Genomic DNA, 15,912 nt, shown 5'->3' with positions numbered 1-15,912 from the left:
GGTGCTTTTCTTCGCCCATGCCCACCTAACGGCTGGTCACGCCGGTAAGGAGAAAACGACGGAGAGCGTCCTGCGTCATTTCTATTGGCCCGGCGTGTACAAAGATGTGCAGGACTATTGTCAGAAATGTGAAATAAATCTGCCAGCGCAAGAACAACCATAGACCCCCAGCCGCCCCTCTCCAACCAATGCCTATTGTCGGTACCCCCTTTGAGAGAGTGGGTATGGATTTAATAGGACCCTTGCCTAAGACCTCTAAAGGATACCAGTACGCTCTCGTCATTGTCGACTACGCGACAAGATTCATAGAGGCGTTTCCCCTAAGAGCCCCCACCTCCGCAAACGAGGCAGAGAAGTTTGTCGAATTATTCACTTGTGTTGGATTTCCCAAAGAGGTCCTGACTGACCAAGGAACGCCTTTCACCTCCCGGATGATGAAGGAAGTCTGTAAAACGCTAAACATCCATCACTTGAAGACGTCCGTCTATCACTCCCAAACCGACGGTCTGGTTGAGAGGTACAACCAGACCCTAAAACGAACCCTTAAAAAGATGTTAGCCACTGAGGGCCAGTCATGGAACCGCCTGCTCCCTCTAGCGTTGTATGTCCTCAGGGCTCAAAAACAGAGCAGCCTGGGATGTTCATCGTTTGAACTCCTCTACGGAAGGGTCCCACGGTCTCTGTTAGAAATCACCAAGGAGACCTGGGAGACGCAAGAAGCACAAGAACAGAAATCCCTCCTGGAGTACACTCTACACTTGCGCTCCAAGCTGGGAAAACTAAGATGTCTGGCGCACACGAACATAGAACAACAACGACACCGACAGAAAAGGTATTACGACAGAGGGACGAAATTGAGACGCCTCCGAGTCGGAGAATGGGCCTTGCTTCTGCTACCATCGGTAACCCACAGGAACGAATGGGTCGGACCGTACGAGGTCATTGAGACTATTGGGAGCACCACGTACCGACTTCGCATCTCAGCCAACAAAACACAAACTTACCACATCAATCTGTTAAAGAAATGGATTGGTCCCGTTCCAAGGAGCAACAACTTGGTGCTCCCCACCCTGACAGAAGAAGCCTCAACCATAGAGCGGCTTGTCATAAACCCTGACCTTTCGGGGAAGATGCAAAAGGAGCTGCAGAGCGTCCTACAACCCCTGTCACCGATCTTTTCAGATGTCCCGGGGAAGACGTCTCTGGTGGAACACTGCATCGAAACCCCAGCGGGAAGAATCGTGAAACAACGGCCCTACCGGATACCCGCAGCCAGACGAGAGGCAGTCAGGAGAGAGGTGAGGGATATGTTGCAACTAGGTGTAATCCGCCCGTCCAAGAGTAATTGGGCCTCGCCGATTGTGAAGATCCCGAAGCCAGACGGCTCGAAGAGATTTTGTATGATTTCAGAGCCCTGAATGCCATCTCCACGTTTGATGCCTATCCTATACCCAGGGTCGACGAACTGGTGGAAAAACTAGGGGACGCTGTTTTCATCTCCACCCTGGATTTGACGAAAGGATACTGGCAGGTGCCCCTCCGTGAAGAAGACCGAAAGAAAACCGCCTTCATCACCGACGAGGGATTGTACGAGTTTACGGTCCTTCCATTCGGTTTACACGGGGCACCTGCCTCCTTTCAGCGTCTTCTGAACCAAGTGTTACAACCCTTTCCATCATTCAGCTCGGCCTACTTGGACGACATCGTCATTTACAGTAAGACGTGGGAAGACCATATACAGCACCTACGTATCATCCTGACGGCGCTACAAAAAGCAGCGCTGCACATCAACTCCAAGAAATCCCGTGTCGCTTTCAATACGGTCAGATACTTGGGATATGTCCTGGGAAGGGGCACGATAGCCCCACAAGCCGAGAAGGTGAAGGCCATTCAGGACACCGGCTTTCCGACAAATAAACGCGAGTTACGTGCCTTCTTGGGACTAATAGGCTATTACCGCAGATTCCTACCCAACTTGGCCGAGGTTGCCTCACCCCTTACTGACCTCCTCAGAAAAGATATCCGACAGAAGGAAATACTGCACCCCTCTAAAGAAGCCCGAGAGGCCTTCGAGACCCTGAAAACCGCCATAACCACGGCGCCTGTTCCAGAATACCCCGACTTCTCTAAAAGATTCATTCTGGCCACTGATGCTTCGAACGTAGGGATAGGGGCTGTACTGTCACAGGTGGGCAAAGATGGGGTAGAGTACCCGATACTATTTACCAGCTGTAAACTGTACCCCAGGGAGTGCAGGTATTCCACTGTAGAACGCGAGTGCCTAGCGCTCAAGTGGGCTATTGACAAACTGCACTACTATTTGGGAGGGAGGTCCTTCATACTGCAGACAGATCACGCCCCTTTGCAATGGATGTACAGGAACAGAACACTCAATGCTAGAGTACTCCGTTGGTTCCTCTCCCTACAGCCCTATTCCTTTTTGGTGCAGCATAAGAAGGGCACAGATAACGGGAACGCGGACTACCTATCTAGGGTCTTCCCTCTCCCCGATCGGGAGAGTCCAGGTGGGGAGGGGTGTGACGGGGCGGGTTACCACCCTGCCGGCCCCCGGGAGGAACACGATAACAGTGACTGGTGGTCGGCTGTCCCTTTGACCCCCCTTTCTGTTTCTGCTGAACAGCCGACCTCACCTGGCCCGGAGGAGTGGACCCGTGCAGACCTGATGGAATGGTGGAGGGCCGAAGAGGATAAAGAACACGGCCCCTTTAAAATCCCCGGCGTAGAAGACGAGACTCCGACCCCCTGGGACGTCAGAGTGCCAAAAGGAGGAGGACCCCGGAAGACGACGGACAGTGTTTCCCGAGGCGGAGAAGGAGAGAGGAGCGAGAACGCGAGAGCAGAATCCGAGTGCGGAGAGAAGGAGACGTGGCAGAGCCCAGCGGAGGACGACAAGCCAGGAGGCCACCGGTTGGGTGCTTCGCCCCGCCATGCTCCCGCGGGAGGAGCGTGGCTTACAAAGGTACGGGGCAAGGTGGCGGGCTGGGAAGCTCGTAGTCAACAACCTCCTGACTAGTGTAAATGAGTGTACAGTCTCTTGCTCCCTTTCCCTCACGAGCACTTCAGGCACTACCTCCTCGAGTAGAGCGCACTTGTACCACTTGGTGTCCCTCACTTACCCGGTCCCTAACAAACTCCGGTGAGGAACATCAGACTGACTCCCTGCTTTCTTTCTTTCCTTTTGGGGATTGCACGCACGACCTGAGTTGAGGACCTTCCTTGAAATCACTATTCTCTGGGTCAGAGTCGCTCCCCTCCCCCCTCCTGTGACCGATCCCGTACACAGAACTAACGGCATAGCAAAAGTGGGGCACAGAGGTCATGCACGATTGTACGAACATGCTTCAACTCTCAGCATATCATAACAGTACTCCCCCTCTACTCGTGCTGTGGATATGTGGCAAAGTATGCTTCACAAAGGAAGTCATGACAGATCAACTTCATGCTTGAGTCACAAACATACAAATAAACAATCACAAATGTGCGAAACTGTGCCTTCTCGTGAGAGTTATGGCAAGTTAATACAGTGCTCGCTTCACACATGTCCATAGTACTCTTGACATATAGACAGAAAGAGTAGGCAACCCAAAAAGGAACCCACTGGAAGCGTAGTATTTCCTCACTACATAGGCGGACCCGAAGGGGTGGACCCTGTCGCCACACTCTAGAAGTATAACTCTAGAAGTATAAAAGTATTACAGATAAGGTTAAGGCCATGAATGTCCTTGGGTTACTTGGTCAGAGAATATGCGTGTGGCCGTCTTCCATTTCTCCGTAACTTACTTCGCCAAGGCATCTCACCCTCCAATTCCCCTTGTACTCCTCCTCGATAGTCCAGTATGATACTGAATTGAAAGGCGAGACCTGTTAAGTATTGCACGCACCCAGGGCAATACTCCGGGCAATGTCTGGGGAAAGTAGCTGACTGGGAAAGAAGCGTTAGTTCATGCAGTGGTATGCCAACCCCCCCCCCCCCCCCGAGAAACATCATTCTTAACCCGCTAACCCAGGTGATCAAAAGCTTGTATAGTGTTGCCGTGGCCTGTGTCTCTTATGGCTATTGGATAAATCTCATTAGCGTCTTTGGTAGCTGCCTCATAGGGGCTGCTCCCTCACTGATTCAGTACAGCAGTGAATGAAATTCGTTCTGTAATAATGGCTGTTTCACTTGCCAGATGTCACGCAACACCCCCCACCCTTGAGTGTGACCTTTATTAGTCTAGTGGAAAAAAAGGTCCGTCTAGCATGCCCATTATTATGACAACACCATGAGTGCTGCCATGGTACCCTTTAATGCCAGGCCTGTCTAAAGGTGGTTATTCCAATTTCTAATGTGCCCAGTCACGATTAGCAAAGAGCAATGTGCCCAAAGAGAAGGCAAGTTTAATCTGTTCATTGCGTCTTCAACTACTCTGACATAGGCCAAAAACCTAGGACCGTCACGTTCAGTCTATAATCATCTCTAGGATCCTCTCTTGAGCTAACAATTATAATGAAAGTAAATCTAGTGGCTAAACAAAACTTTCACATAATGCAAAGCCTTTAACAAATTTCCTCATACTAGCAAAAAATCCAATTTGACATTACAGTGGTAGTCTCCCATCTTGAATGCACCAATGAAGATCCCCTGTTAAAACCTCGAAACCACAGAGAATCCTAAATGTGTCACCAGATAACTTCACAGCCTATCAATGCAGATCCATATTACATCTAGTCACGATTTCTTTCACTGGTTCCTAAAAACTAGATGGAACACCTTTAAAGCTATGATCCACTCACCAACCAATCCACGGGAAAGGTTCACTCTTCAATCAGCGAAAACTCCTCACCTATGGTCACGCAAGACCTCAGACCTCAATGCGCGCTCCACTACTGACTGTGCCTCTCTTCCAAAAGACATGAGCTACTAGAACCCCTTTTCTCCGACCACTAAGCCCAAGTATGGAACTCATTGCCGGCTAGAACAAGAAAAAATTGATAACCATCTGCAGTTCCAAAGTAGAGGTGTGGCTGTGTTTCCTCTCAAACTCTCCACAACAAAACATGCTTATGTACTGCACCACATGCAGCACCATGTTACACCATGCCTCTGAACATCCTGCACGTCAACCAACATCATTCACATTGTGCATACACACAGCCAACACCCTTCCCACAATGCACTTCGAAAAAGAATGCCCAGAAACCAGTGTAAATCTAAACACTTCGCAGCGTCATCAGGAGCAGGTAGCACCACAGAAATTCTGCGATACAAAATAACACAACCAACAATTGCCGGATACATAAAAGTGGTTTGTTGGTCTCCAAAATAAGTTCTCAGGTAATCTGTATAAAACACGAATTGAGGTCCAGATTTAGATGTTGGCAGACAGGGAACTCCATCGCAAAGGCGACTGAGTTCACTCCCTACCAACAAAGTGGTTTGCCAGCCCGATTTAAATGCGGGGGGGCCATAGGTTTAGATAAAGCGGTGACTATTCCGTCACTGCAATAGTCAAACATCTGCGACAATCCATTTGAGTAAGGGCTATTGCAGAATTGGCTATATGTCTGTCCACCAAATTAAGATGGGTGGACATATAGATATTTCTTTACTGTTCGTCACTGCCAGGCAAACCCTGGCAGTAAGGAACGGTAAAAAAACAAAAATGCCCCCCTCACTATGAGATTCCCATGACGAGGGGAGAATTAACTTCTTTATTTTCAAAAAGAAAATCCCACTTTGGGATTTTCTTTTTGAAAAGAAAAAAGAAAATTTTTGCGCAAGGCTCAGTCATGTTGATGGAGTCCTGCAAACTGCGTGATGGCGGTTTCTGGCAATGCTTTAGAAATGACCGCCTGCTTGGCAGTCATTTCTACATCTGACAGCCAGCATCTCTGTCAGGGCGATGGAGTGGTCTACTCCGTCGCCCTGGCAGAGAAACGTGTCTCTCGCCAGTATATAAATCTGGCCCTTAGTTCTGCGTTTCTTCTGTGTTACAGTGAAGCCAAAGAGGGGAACATGTAACGTCCTTTCTCAGGCTTATGGAGAGCTCAGAGCATATCATAACAGCAACAAAATGGGTATCATGAATACTGTATTAAAACAAGCAAAAAATAATCTTTTTGGTAACCGACACATTCATGTACTACTGTGTCCGTTCTAGACAACTGAGTACATGGCTATCAAGAGTGCTGCTTCCATTTTAGTTTGTCACATACACAAAACCAGTCACAAAGGATTTACCCTCTTCCAGTGACGACATCAGGCCCTGACCTCCATAGTTGAGTTCACACAGTCAGGGTACAGCCACTGATAACAAATTGCACATTAGGAAAGGGGGGCCGCTCGGCCCCCACGTACACATGGCTGGGCCCGGCCCCCTCACCCGCCCTGATTGGTCCGGGGGTCCCGCCAATGACCCGAAGCCGTTGTGTACTTCCGGGTCAAAGGGGCGGGACCTGTAGCAAATGGGGGGTTTAAGAGCCTGAGGAGCGCGGGAAGCGTCCTCTTTGTGCCCGCGCTTCCCAGGCTCGCTCCTCGCCCCGCTGTGGGGCTTGTAATTTTATCTTGCTTTGTATTTCAGGTTTGCAGCGATTTGGAGCGGCGGTCGGGTGCTCATTGAGCGAGAAGAGCAGGATTGCCGATCGGGACTGCATCCGGAGTTTCGAGTCCGGCGGTGCGGTGGGAGCTTCAGGCACAAAGAGCGGGCTTTACTTTGAACAGGTTTTATCATTACAAGGTACGTTGCGGGCCCTGTGGTGCGGCCGCTAGAGGACTGGCCCGACAAAGCGAGTGCGATCTGCACGGCATACTCAGAACGAGGTACACGGGCGAAGCAGGGTCGACACGGCCAGCAAGTGAATGGGAGACCAGTGCTGGGTTTGGTAGTAGCATAGAACCGATCAAGGTGCATTTTAGCAGGGACAGACCGGTCCATTGCCTAGAAAAACGTTAAAGGCAGTTTTAAGAAAAAAGGACAGGTCGGGGGAAGGTGTGATTCTGGGCAAATCACTTAGAATTCACTGTGCCTAATAAATTAAGGTATTCTAGATCAATGAATTCCAGATAGCTGGTTCAGGGCAAATCACTTAATCTCACTTTACTTAACAAAGTAAACTGAGTTGGTGCCAAGTGCAGCGCCTTGATAGCTGTTTCAGGCCAATTTTGCATTTTATAAAACAGTTTATAAGACAGCTCGTTATTGAATAGCATACTGTTTACCACGGCCCAGTTTCAGCATTTGTGCAGTGATCAGTAGGATCAATGGTGTGTTGAATTCAGGCTGCGTGATTCAATAACAAATTGAGGCAAAGCACTTGGGAAGTTTTACAGAATTCGGTTTTTAACAATTTTTCTCATTGTAGACTTAAAGACAAGGGCCGCTGCGGACCGGGTAGCTATGGAGCTCACGGTGGACGGCGGGCTCTGAGGACACGGGCAGGCCTGCATTTCACTGCTTCTGGCGGGCCGCGTGGCTAGAGTTCGCTCGCCCAAACACTCCAGGCAAGCTGGTGTGTGCGGTCACAGTTGCGTGGTGCTTACGGCCAGCCTGTGAGCCTCCAACTTGGACAGGTTCAAGGCACATTGTGCCAATAACTAATGCACTGAGCAGTGTAGGTGTAAGAGCAGTATGTCTGCCAGACGGGGTGCAGGGAGTTCGAACGTGGAGCTAATGTTTCAGACAATGATGCGCAGAATGTCAGCAATGGACAAGAGATTGGGGAAGGTGGACAAATTGGGTAAGACTCTCGCTGAGTTGGGTGCGAGGGTTGATGCACAGGCAGGACCGACGGGAAGGCCTAAACGGACCATAGTGCCGCCCAAAACAAGGGGGGATTTCGAGACACCACCGAAACGTGCCAGAAGAAAGTGGGTGGTCGCCCCCCCAGGTCCATAGCGGGAGAGGGGTCCTCGAGGCCAGTACCGAATGGAGCGCCTGTTGCACCTGGGTCACCAACGCCTGCCCCGCAACTTCCAGTAAGCGTGCCGATAGCACCAGTCGTGCCACCCATTAACCCAGTCCCCGTCATTCTCCCGCCCCCAGTCACGCCACCGATTAACCCAGTCCCGGTCATTGTCCCGCCGGTACTTCCAGCAACTCTGGGTCAAGTGCCACCAGAACTAGCGGCACAGATAGCAGCAGTGCTTTCATGGTTGGGGAATGTTACCTCCCGCAGCAGACCCTTCAGCAGAAGCGCAGAGAATGGTTGCTCAAATCTTGGTGGCTAGGGGCGAGAGTACCACGCCGTGTGCACCGATTTCTCCCCAAACAGGTCCAGCGAGCAATGGGGGCACAGTCAAGACCGTGGAACCAACGAAACCCGCCGAAAGTGGTAAGGAGGTTGCCCTGCCGGTTCTGGACGAAGGCGCGATTACCTCCAGGGGGGAGAGTTTGGCGCAGCATGTCTCTCAAATTGTGAAGGAATTGATTTGGGCAGACAAATATATTAATATTTTCTCACTGCTGATTGACAACAAGGAGTGGGAATATGCTAAATCACAGAAGGATATGATGTTGCCTAGTGAAGGGCGGTCTCAGTTGTACAAATTTAGGGTAGAGGAGATGCTCATCAACTGGATCAGGGCTTTTTCTGTGTTTAGTGCAGTTAGCGCTGAACGTTTCCCCGGTATGCAAGCTGAGATGGCTTGCTATCAGAGTAGGATTACAATGTTTAATGAGAATCATGGGGGGGACTCATGGAAAGAATATGACATAGCTTTCAGGAAATCGAGGGAGTTTAACAGATCTTTAGCCTGGGACAAAGTTGACTCTATTTCCTGGCATTCTCAATTTGAGAGGGGGCAACCTGCAGGTACTAGCGCTAACTGGAACAAAGGATATTCCCCCAAGCCCCAGCAGCCCTTTCAACAGCCCTTTCGGCCAGCGCAAGGCGGGGAAATGGCCAATAAGGCCAGAGGTAATACGGGTGGGAAAGGAGTCTGCTGGGATTTCAATGGGCGAACTTGCAACAGGGCACCGGGCACTTGCAAATTCAGGCACGCGTGTTACATATGCGGCCACCCTTCCCACCCAGAAATGACATGCCGGTCAAAAGGTAGTGCGTCAGGTAACAGAGGGAAGAGGAAACCAGAGTAGCGGAGGACACCCCCTTATTGCGCATTCACCTATTATAGTGGCGGCTATGATCCCCTTGGCTTAATAGATACCCTAACCATACTTCCGCAAGGATGCTCCAAGAGGGTTTCACACATGGTTTCCGGATTCCAGCTGGGGGTTATACCGGGATACCACAGTGTAGGAACCAGTTGTCAGTTAAGAACAACCCCGGGGTGGTAGCAAACAAAATAGAGAAGGAACTGCACCTAGGTAGAGTAGCGGGGCCTTTCCCTAACATCCCTGTACAGAATTTTGTCTGCTCACCTTTAGGAGTGGTCCCAAAGAAGGAAAAGGGCGAGTATAGGCTCATTCACAATTTGTCTGCACCGAAGGGCCTATCCTTGAATGATGCGATTGATGAGTCCATTTGTAGTGTAAAATACGCGTCTTTTGACCAGGCAGTTGAAATGTTGAGAGTTTTGGGTCCTGGGGCACTGATGGCGAAATCAGATATTGAGTCAGCGTTTAGACTGCTCCCGGTGCATCCAGCAGACCAACACTTGCTAGGTTTTTCCTTCGAAGGCAAATACTACATGGATATGTGTATGCCCATGGGTTGCTCTATTTCATGTGCTTACTTTGAAACATTCAGCTCTTTCCTTGAGTGGGTTTTGAGACAATCTACGGGCCACCAGTATGTCATGCATTACCTAGACGATTTTCTTTTCCTGGGTCTGGCGGGCTCACAGGAGAGCGCTTGGTCATTGCAGGAATTTTGCGTGCTCATGCGTGCTTTTGGGGTCCCGCTCGTGCAAGGAAAAACAGTAGGGCCAAACATTGGGTTCCTGGAACTGTTCCCAATCTGGGTGGCGTTAAATGTATGGCCCGAGCAATTGGCTAATCGATCGGTTATTTTCTGGTCAGATAACATGACCATGGTGGAATGCATCAATCAACAGGCGGCATGGTGTCAGTTCATACTGCGCCTGTTAAAAGAGATTGAGCTGAGATGCATGAAATTGAATGTACATTTCAGGGCCAAACATGTTCCAGGGGTCTTGAATAACGCAGCTGACGCCCTTTCTCGCTTTAAGATGCAGGTATTCAGGGAACACCTGCCAGCTGCAGAGGCCTTCCCAGGTCACTTCCCATCGACACTTTGGCAGATTGGTGCCCCCAACTACACAACCTAGACATAAGGCAGCTGTTTCCTTTTTCGCACAAGCTAGGGGAGCCAGGGATCCTAAGAACAGCTTCTTAATCCAAAAGGCTTTGAAGGGATGGCGGCGCTTACAGGCAACCACCGCCGATAGCAGAAGGCCGATCGGTCTAGAACGGTTGACAGTAGTATTCCTCGACCTGCCAGGCACATGCAGTTCTTCGGTAGAGGTAATATTATTCAAGGCTGCCTTTTCCCTGGCTTTTTTACAGGGTGGGTGGCCTTCAGCTGAGAGATACCAGTATTCGGGGCGACACAATGCGCGTTACCATTCGGAAATTCAAGACTGATCAGGAGGCCAGGGGAGAGTTTAGTGCTACATCGGGCACCGAATAACCCGTGCTGCCCGGTGTCACATGTAGAAGCGTTAATCAAACAACGGGCGGATGAGGCAAGGGGAGCATTGCTAATGCATGCGGATGGTACCCCTTTGACCAGATTTCAGTTCCAAAGAGTCTTAGCTATGAGTATTGCCAAAGCAGGTTTAAACCCCAAGGAATTTGGGACACATTCTTTTCGGATTGGGGCAGCCACCGAGGCCACTGCGAGGGGATTGAATGTCAATAATGTGAAGAGGATTGAGAGGTGGTCTTCCAATGCCTATAAGCGTTATGTGCGGCTGCACATGTTGTAAGGGTCAGTTGACTCCCCCTCACGCCTGCTTTGTCCATGTTTATATTCTAGTTTCTCGGGCCTGTGACGCACGGCGGAAATTACTACAGGGTCATCAAAACCAACCATCAACATCTCTGCAACAGCAGGAAGACAAAAGGAGGACACATATAGTATGGGTAGTCGGTCATTCTTATGTGAAACGTGCTAAACCAATTTTCCTTTCAGGAGCGGGTAGAAGGAGGGCGGAGTGCGGGGGTTTCAATGTCTCCTTCCATGGCAGAGGGGGGCTTCGCCTCAGTCAGATTAGGGGTTATATGTCAGATTTGCTCGAAAGACACACCTCCCCGCCCTCAGTGGTCATCCTGCATCTGGGGGGGAATGATTTAGTCGACTTGGGCAGAAGGGTTCTGTTGGAAGAAATCATCTCAGCGGCAGGTTGGCTGGCGAAACGGTTAATGGAGTGCACTATAGTGTGGTCACAGCTGATACCAAGGCTTCAGTGGAGGGGGGGTGAATCAGTCAGGGCGTTGAATCACTCGGTAAAAAGGGTCAACAATAAAACAGACAAGCTCTTTCGAACTCCTCACCTACAGACCTCATGGTTGCATTTGGGGGGGGAACAGTTCTACTTGCGGGATGGGGTCCACTTGACAGAGTCAGGGAATGCCCTATTGATAAGGAACATGCTGGCATGGGTTGAAGGTTTTGCTAGGAGGGTATGACCTTTTAGTGTAGGCAGTTGGGGGGGGCCAGATAGTCGGTCAACTATGCTGGCCTGTGGCGGTAAGGTTATAATCGGTGAGCAGCAATTTAAGGTCCCTAGGGGGCGGCACCATTAGCGAATGGGGCTGCCCAGGGGGAGGGGCCAATGGTCTCTCCTAGAACTTCAGGGGCAGGATATCCGCTTGCTTGTAAGGGTGCGGGGGAGGGAGTCACGCTTTCCTTGGGCTGGTAGCCACCCCGCACATACACTATGACGTCAGCAAATGGCGCGAGTGTAAGGGCCCTCCTTTTTGGTTAAATGGAGTTCACGGAGCGTACGAGGGCAACCAGGAGAGGGACGAACTCTCCCGGTAACCGGGCCCTTGTTGCGCATGCACACTCAGACGTGAGGGCGTAGCTGGGTAAAGGATCTGACACCGGTTAACGACCTTGCCGTAGGACCAGAAATTATTAGAATGCAAAATTGATATGTAGGATGTTAGATTCGGTTAGGAAACACGCTGTATTAGACATGTGTTAAGGTTAGCCCATCATACCGGTCTAACTTGCTGTAAATCTAATGTCTGAATTTTGCATTTAATAATTATGTAAATAATGTTATTTTATTCAATTTTTATTTGTTTTCATATTTTAATAAATACGGCCGGGGGTCACGAGACCCCCTGCCTTCCAAAGAATTCTGTTTGACTGATAAGTTTTGTTAATGATAGTTTGCATGGTAAGGCGGGGGGTGGCCGGTAGTCCCAGACCATGAGGAAAGGGGGGGCCGCCCGGCCCCCACGCACACATGGCTGGGCCCGGCCCCCTCACCCGCCCTGATTGGTCCGGGGGTCCCGCCATTGACCCGGAAGCCGTTGTGTACCTCCGGGTCAAAGGGGCGGGACCTGTAGCAAAGGGGGGGTTTAAGAGCCTGGGGAGCGCGGGAAGCGTCCTCTTTGTGCCCGCGCTTCCCAGGCTCGCTCCTCGCCCCGCTGTGGCGCTTGTAATTTTCCCCACCCTCCATCCCTGTTAATAGAATTCAAGTGGAGGACATTGGTAGGTATCCTCTGAAAGGCTTTGCAACGCTGTGAGAATGGATATGTTTTCGGTCCTTAGGCCTTTTTCCAGTTTACAGGCAATGTTAATATTAATCTTCTTAATTGGTTGTGTTGTTGCTGATGCATTAATCATTTTTCCTTAGGCCTTTTTTCCCTTCTTAGATTATAATTGTCGTATTTATTATGTGGAGTAATGCGGTAAGCTCATAATCGGTGAGCAGCAATTTAAGGTCCTTAGGGGGCGGCACCATTAGCGAATGGGGCTGCCCAGGGGGAGGGGCCAATGGTCTGTCCTAGAACTTCAGGGGCAGGATATCCGCTTGCTTGTAAGGGTGCGGGGGAGGGAGTCACGCTTTCCTTGGGCTGGTAGCCACCCCGCACATACACTATGACGTCAGCAAATGGCGCGAGTGTAAGGGCCCTCCTTTTTGGTTAAATGGAGTTCACGGAGCGTACGAGGGCAACCAGGAGAGGGACAAACTCTCTCGGTAACCGGGCCCATGTTGCGCATGCGCACTCAGACGTGAGGGCGTAGCTGGGTAAAGGATCTGACACCGGTTAGCGACGTTGCCGTAGGACCAGAAATTATTAGAATGCAAAATTGATATGTAGGATGTTAGATGCGGTTACGAAACACGCTGTATTAGACATTTGTTAAGGTTAGCCCATCATACCTGTCTAACTTGCTGTAAATCTAATGTCTGAATTTTGCATTTAATAATTATGTAAATAATGTTATTTTATTCAATTTTTATTTGTTTTCATATTTTAATAAATACGGCCGGGGGGGTCACGAGACCCCCTGCCTTCCAAAGAATTGACTGATACGTTTTGTTAATGATAGTTTGCATGGTAAGGCGGGGGGTGGCCGGTAGTCCCAGACCATGTAGTTTCACAGCTAAGATGAAATAAGCTCCGAGTGAATTAAACTAAAATAGTGAACATGACCTAGGTGCCATCTCCGGCGAAGCATAAAGAAGGATGCCAAGCCCTCTTGTAGACACCTGTTAGCTTTATGAACATATTTAAAGGGATGCCCCGAGACAAAACCCATTATCTGGAGAGCCGCATCGTCATTCATCTTTCTTGAAATATCAAGTTTGTACCAAGGGTGAGTGTTATGTAAACATTTCTTGGGACGTGCTAATGACAGCACCAATGCATGTGCTTAGTGCTGCAAGCACCAGTTTGATTATCAAACTGATCGCAGCAGAAACTAAAGTTCTGAATATTTTAGACAGGACAAAGGAGTTTTTATAACTATTTAAATGCCGCAAGATCCTCTTGTTTAATGTCGGGGGGTCTCGTCCAGTGATTTGAGCCACAGAACGAAAGGCATGGGCACGGAACCTTAAGCTTCAGACTTTTGAAATCTGAAGGCGATGTCTGCCAGATAAGTGTTCAGTCAACCAAATAAAGTGACTTACATTTAGACGTTCTACGTCCATGAGCCTGTGCAGGCTCTTCAAAGCCACTAACAAATCAGAAATACTGCTAGAATGGAAATTGCTGAAGTGGTGGGCATGTTATTCTGTCATTTGGATTGAAAAGGATAGTGGAGGGATAGAAGAGGGAAGGGTTTTCATTTATGTAGTGCTTGCTACTTTTGATGAGGTGTTGAAGCGCTTTTTGGTGGGTAGCACGCTACTCCAGAACCCAAACCGGATTAATGGGGAATTACTACAGGCAAATATGAAATTAATTTGGGTGGTGGACATTATATTCTGCTATTTGGATTGAAAAGGAATAGTGAAAGGATAGATGAGAGAAGGATATAAAAATGTTGGGGGGCAGTATGAGGAGGTTTGAGATGAGTAAAGGGTAGGTTGTGGGGGGAAGAGTCAGATGAAAGGGTTTTGAAAGGTTTGTTTGGGAGATCTGAATAGTAAAAGAGGTATGAGATGCTGTAAGGAAGGGTAGAGGAGGGAAAGAGTCTAGAAAGGGTTATTTTGGAAATCGTAGTAGAACGGGGTTTGGGATGAGTGAGAGAGTGGAGATAGAGGATACAATGAGAAAAAGGGTAGTGCATTGGAAAGAGTATTAGAATGAGGTTTGAGATTAGTCAGAGTGAGGTAGAGGATATATTGAGAGACATAGGATGAGAAATAGGGTAGTCAGTGCATTTGAGAGAGTAGTAGAATGAGGTTTGAGATGAGTCAGAGTGGAGGTAGGGGATATGTTGTGAGAGGTATAGGGTGAGATATAGGGTAGTGCATTGGAGATCCTGAATTAGAATCAAAGTAATACATCTAAAGATACATAAGTACATGGAAGGTATACATGTATAATGAAGGTAATATATGTAGATGTGAGTTGTATTTAATAAACTAACTTTCAAGAGTTGCTGTACTTAAAATTAATTTGTTTTTATTCCTTTTTTGTAATTCAATAGTGAAAATAGTGAAGCAATTGTAGATAAATAGTTATGAGAAAAGATTTAACTTATTTATGTAGTGACTTATGTTAAACATAGAATAATATAACCTGATTTAAGAGCTTAGCAACATATGGTAAATTAGGAATGGGCTTGCAATTATCCATATCTGTAGGATCTGATTGGGTGTTTTTTTAAACACAGGATTGAAATCAAGTACTAGTAAAATGTATTTGAATCTCTTTATTGGGCAGACATCTAGTGGGAAACTTGACGTATTACATCTCTAATTATGGTAGTGATGGCTGTGTCTGAGGTGATGCTTTACTGTCTGATGACCTGAGAGTCCTTAATATAGGCAATACTGGGTGATAAATAATTCCTTATTAAGACAAATGAGGATGCATTATCTACTGCATGGGAGGGGGTAATCCCTAATGGGCTCTCGGTTCCATTACTCTGTCTTGCCCAAGGAGATGTAGATTGTGAAAGCCAATATCCCCCAAGTGGTGCTGAAGTTGTTGTTAGAGTGGGCCTTAAGTTATATTTGATCTCCCCAGTACATACCAGTGATCAGATGGGTAGCTAGCAAGTGTGCCATTCACCACTAGAGTTGCTGACCCACCACCATCCAGGTTTATGGCATTCACAACTCCTTGCTTCTTTAAGAATTCAGCTACTTCCCAGAGGTTAAGCCTGCAAAATCAAATAATAATTTTGTTACAAGAGGGGAAAAATGGGGAATGCAGAGGATAGTGACTACATTAGGGACTCAAAAGAGTGAGAACATGTATTGCCTCATCCACTGTAGCACATATTTTTAACAAACTCATGAGTGGCGATTTGTTTCAGCCAATGTTAATCAGTCCTTTGCGCACCAGCAAG

The 15,912-nt window shown here is 48.5% G+C and overlaps 1 protein-coding gene across 1 annotated transcript in view; it reads right to left on the bottom strand.

Moving 5' to 3' along the window:
- The window catches only part of NAGPA (N-acetylglucosamine-1-phosphodiester alpha-N-acetylglucosaminidase), a 167,364-nt gene that overhangs the window by 64,338 nt on the left and 87,114 nt on the right, over positions 1-15,912 (bottom strand). Inside the window, exon 5 of the mRNA XM_078680175.1 lies at positions 15,595-15,723. Coding sequence (XP_078536301.1) covers positions 15,595-15,723 — 129 coding nt within the window. The remainder of the gene's footprint in view (positions 1-15,594; positions 15,724-15,912) is intronic.

This window comes from Lissotriton helveticus, chromosome 3_1 (assembly GCF_964261635.1).
Source record: "Lissotriton helveticus chromosome 3_1, aLisHel1.1, whole genome shotgun sequence".
Taxonomy (NCBI): domain Eukaryota; kingdom Metazoa; phylum Chordata; class Amphibia; order Caudata; family Salamandridae; genus Lissotriton; species Lissotriton helveticus.
This window is presented reverse-complemented; position numbering and strand designations above follow the sequence as displayed.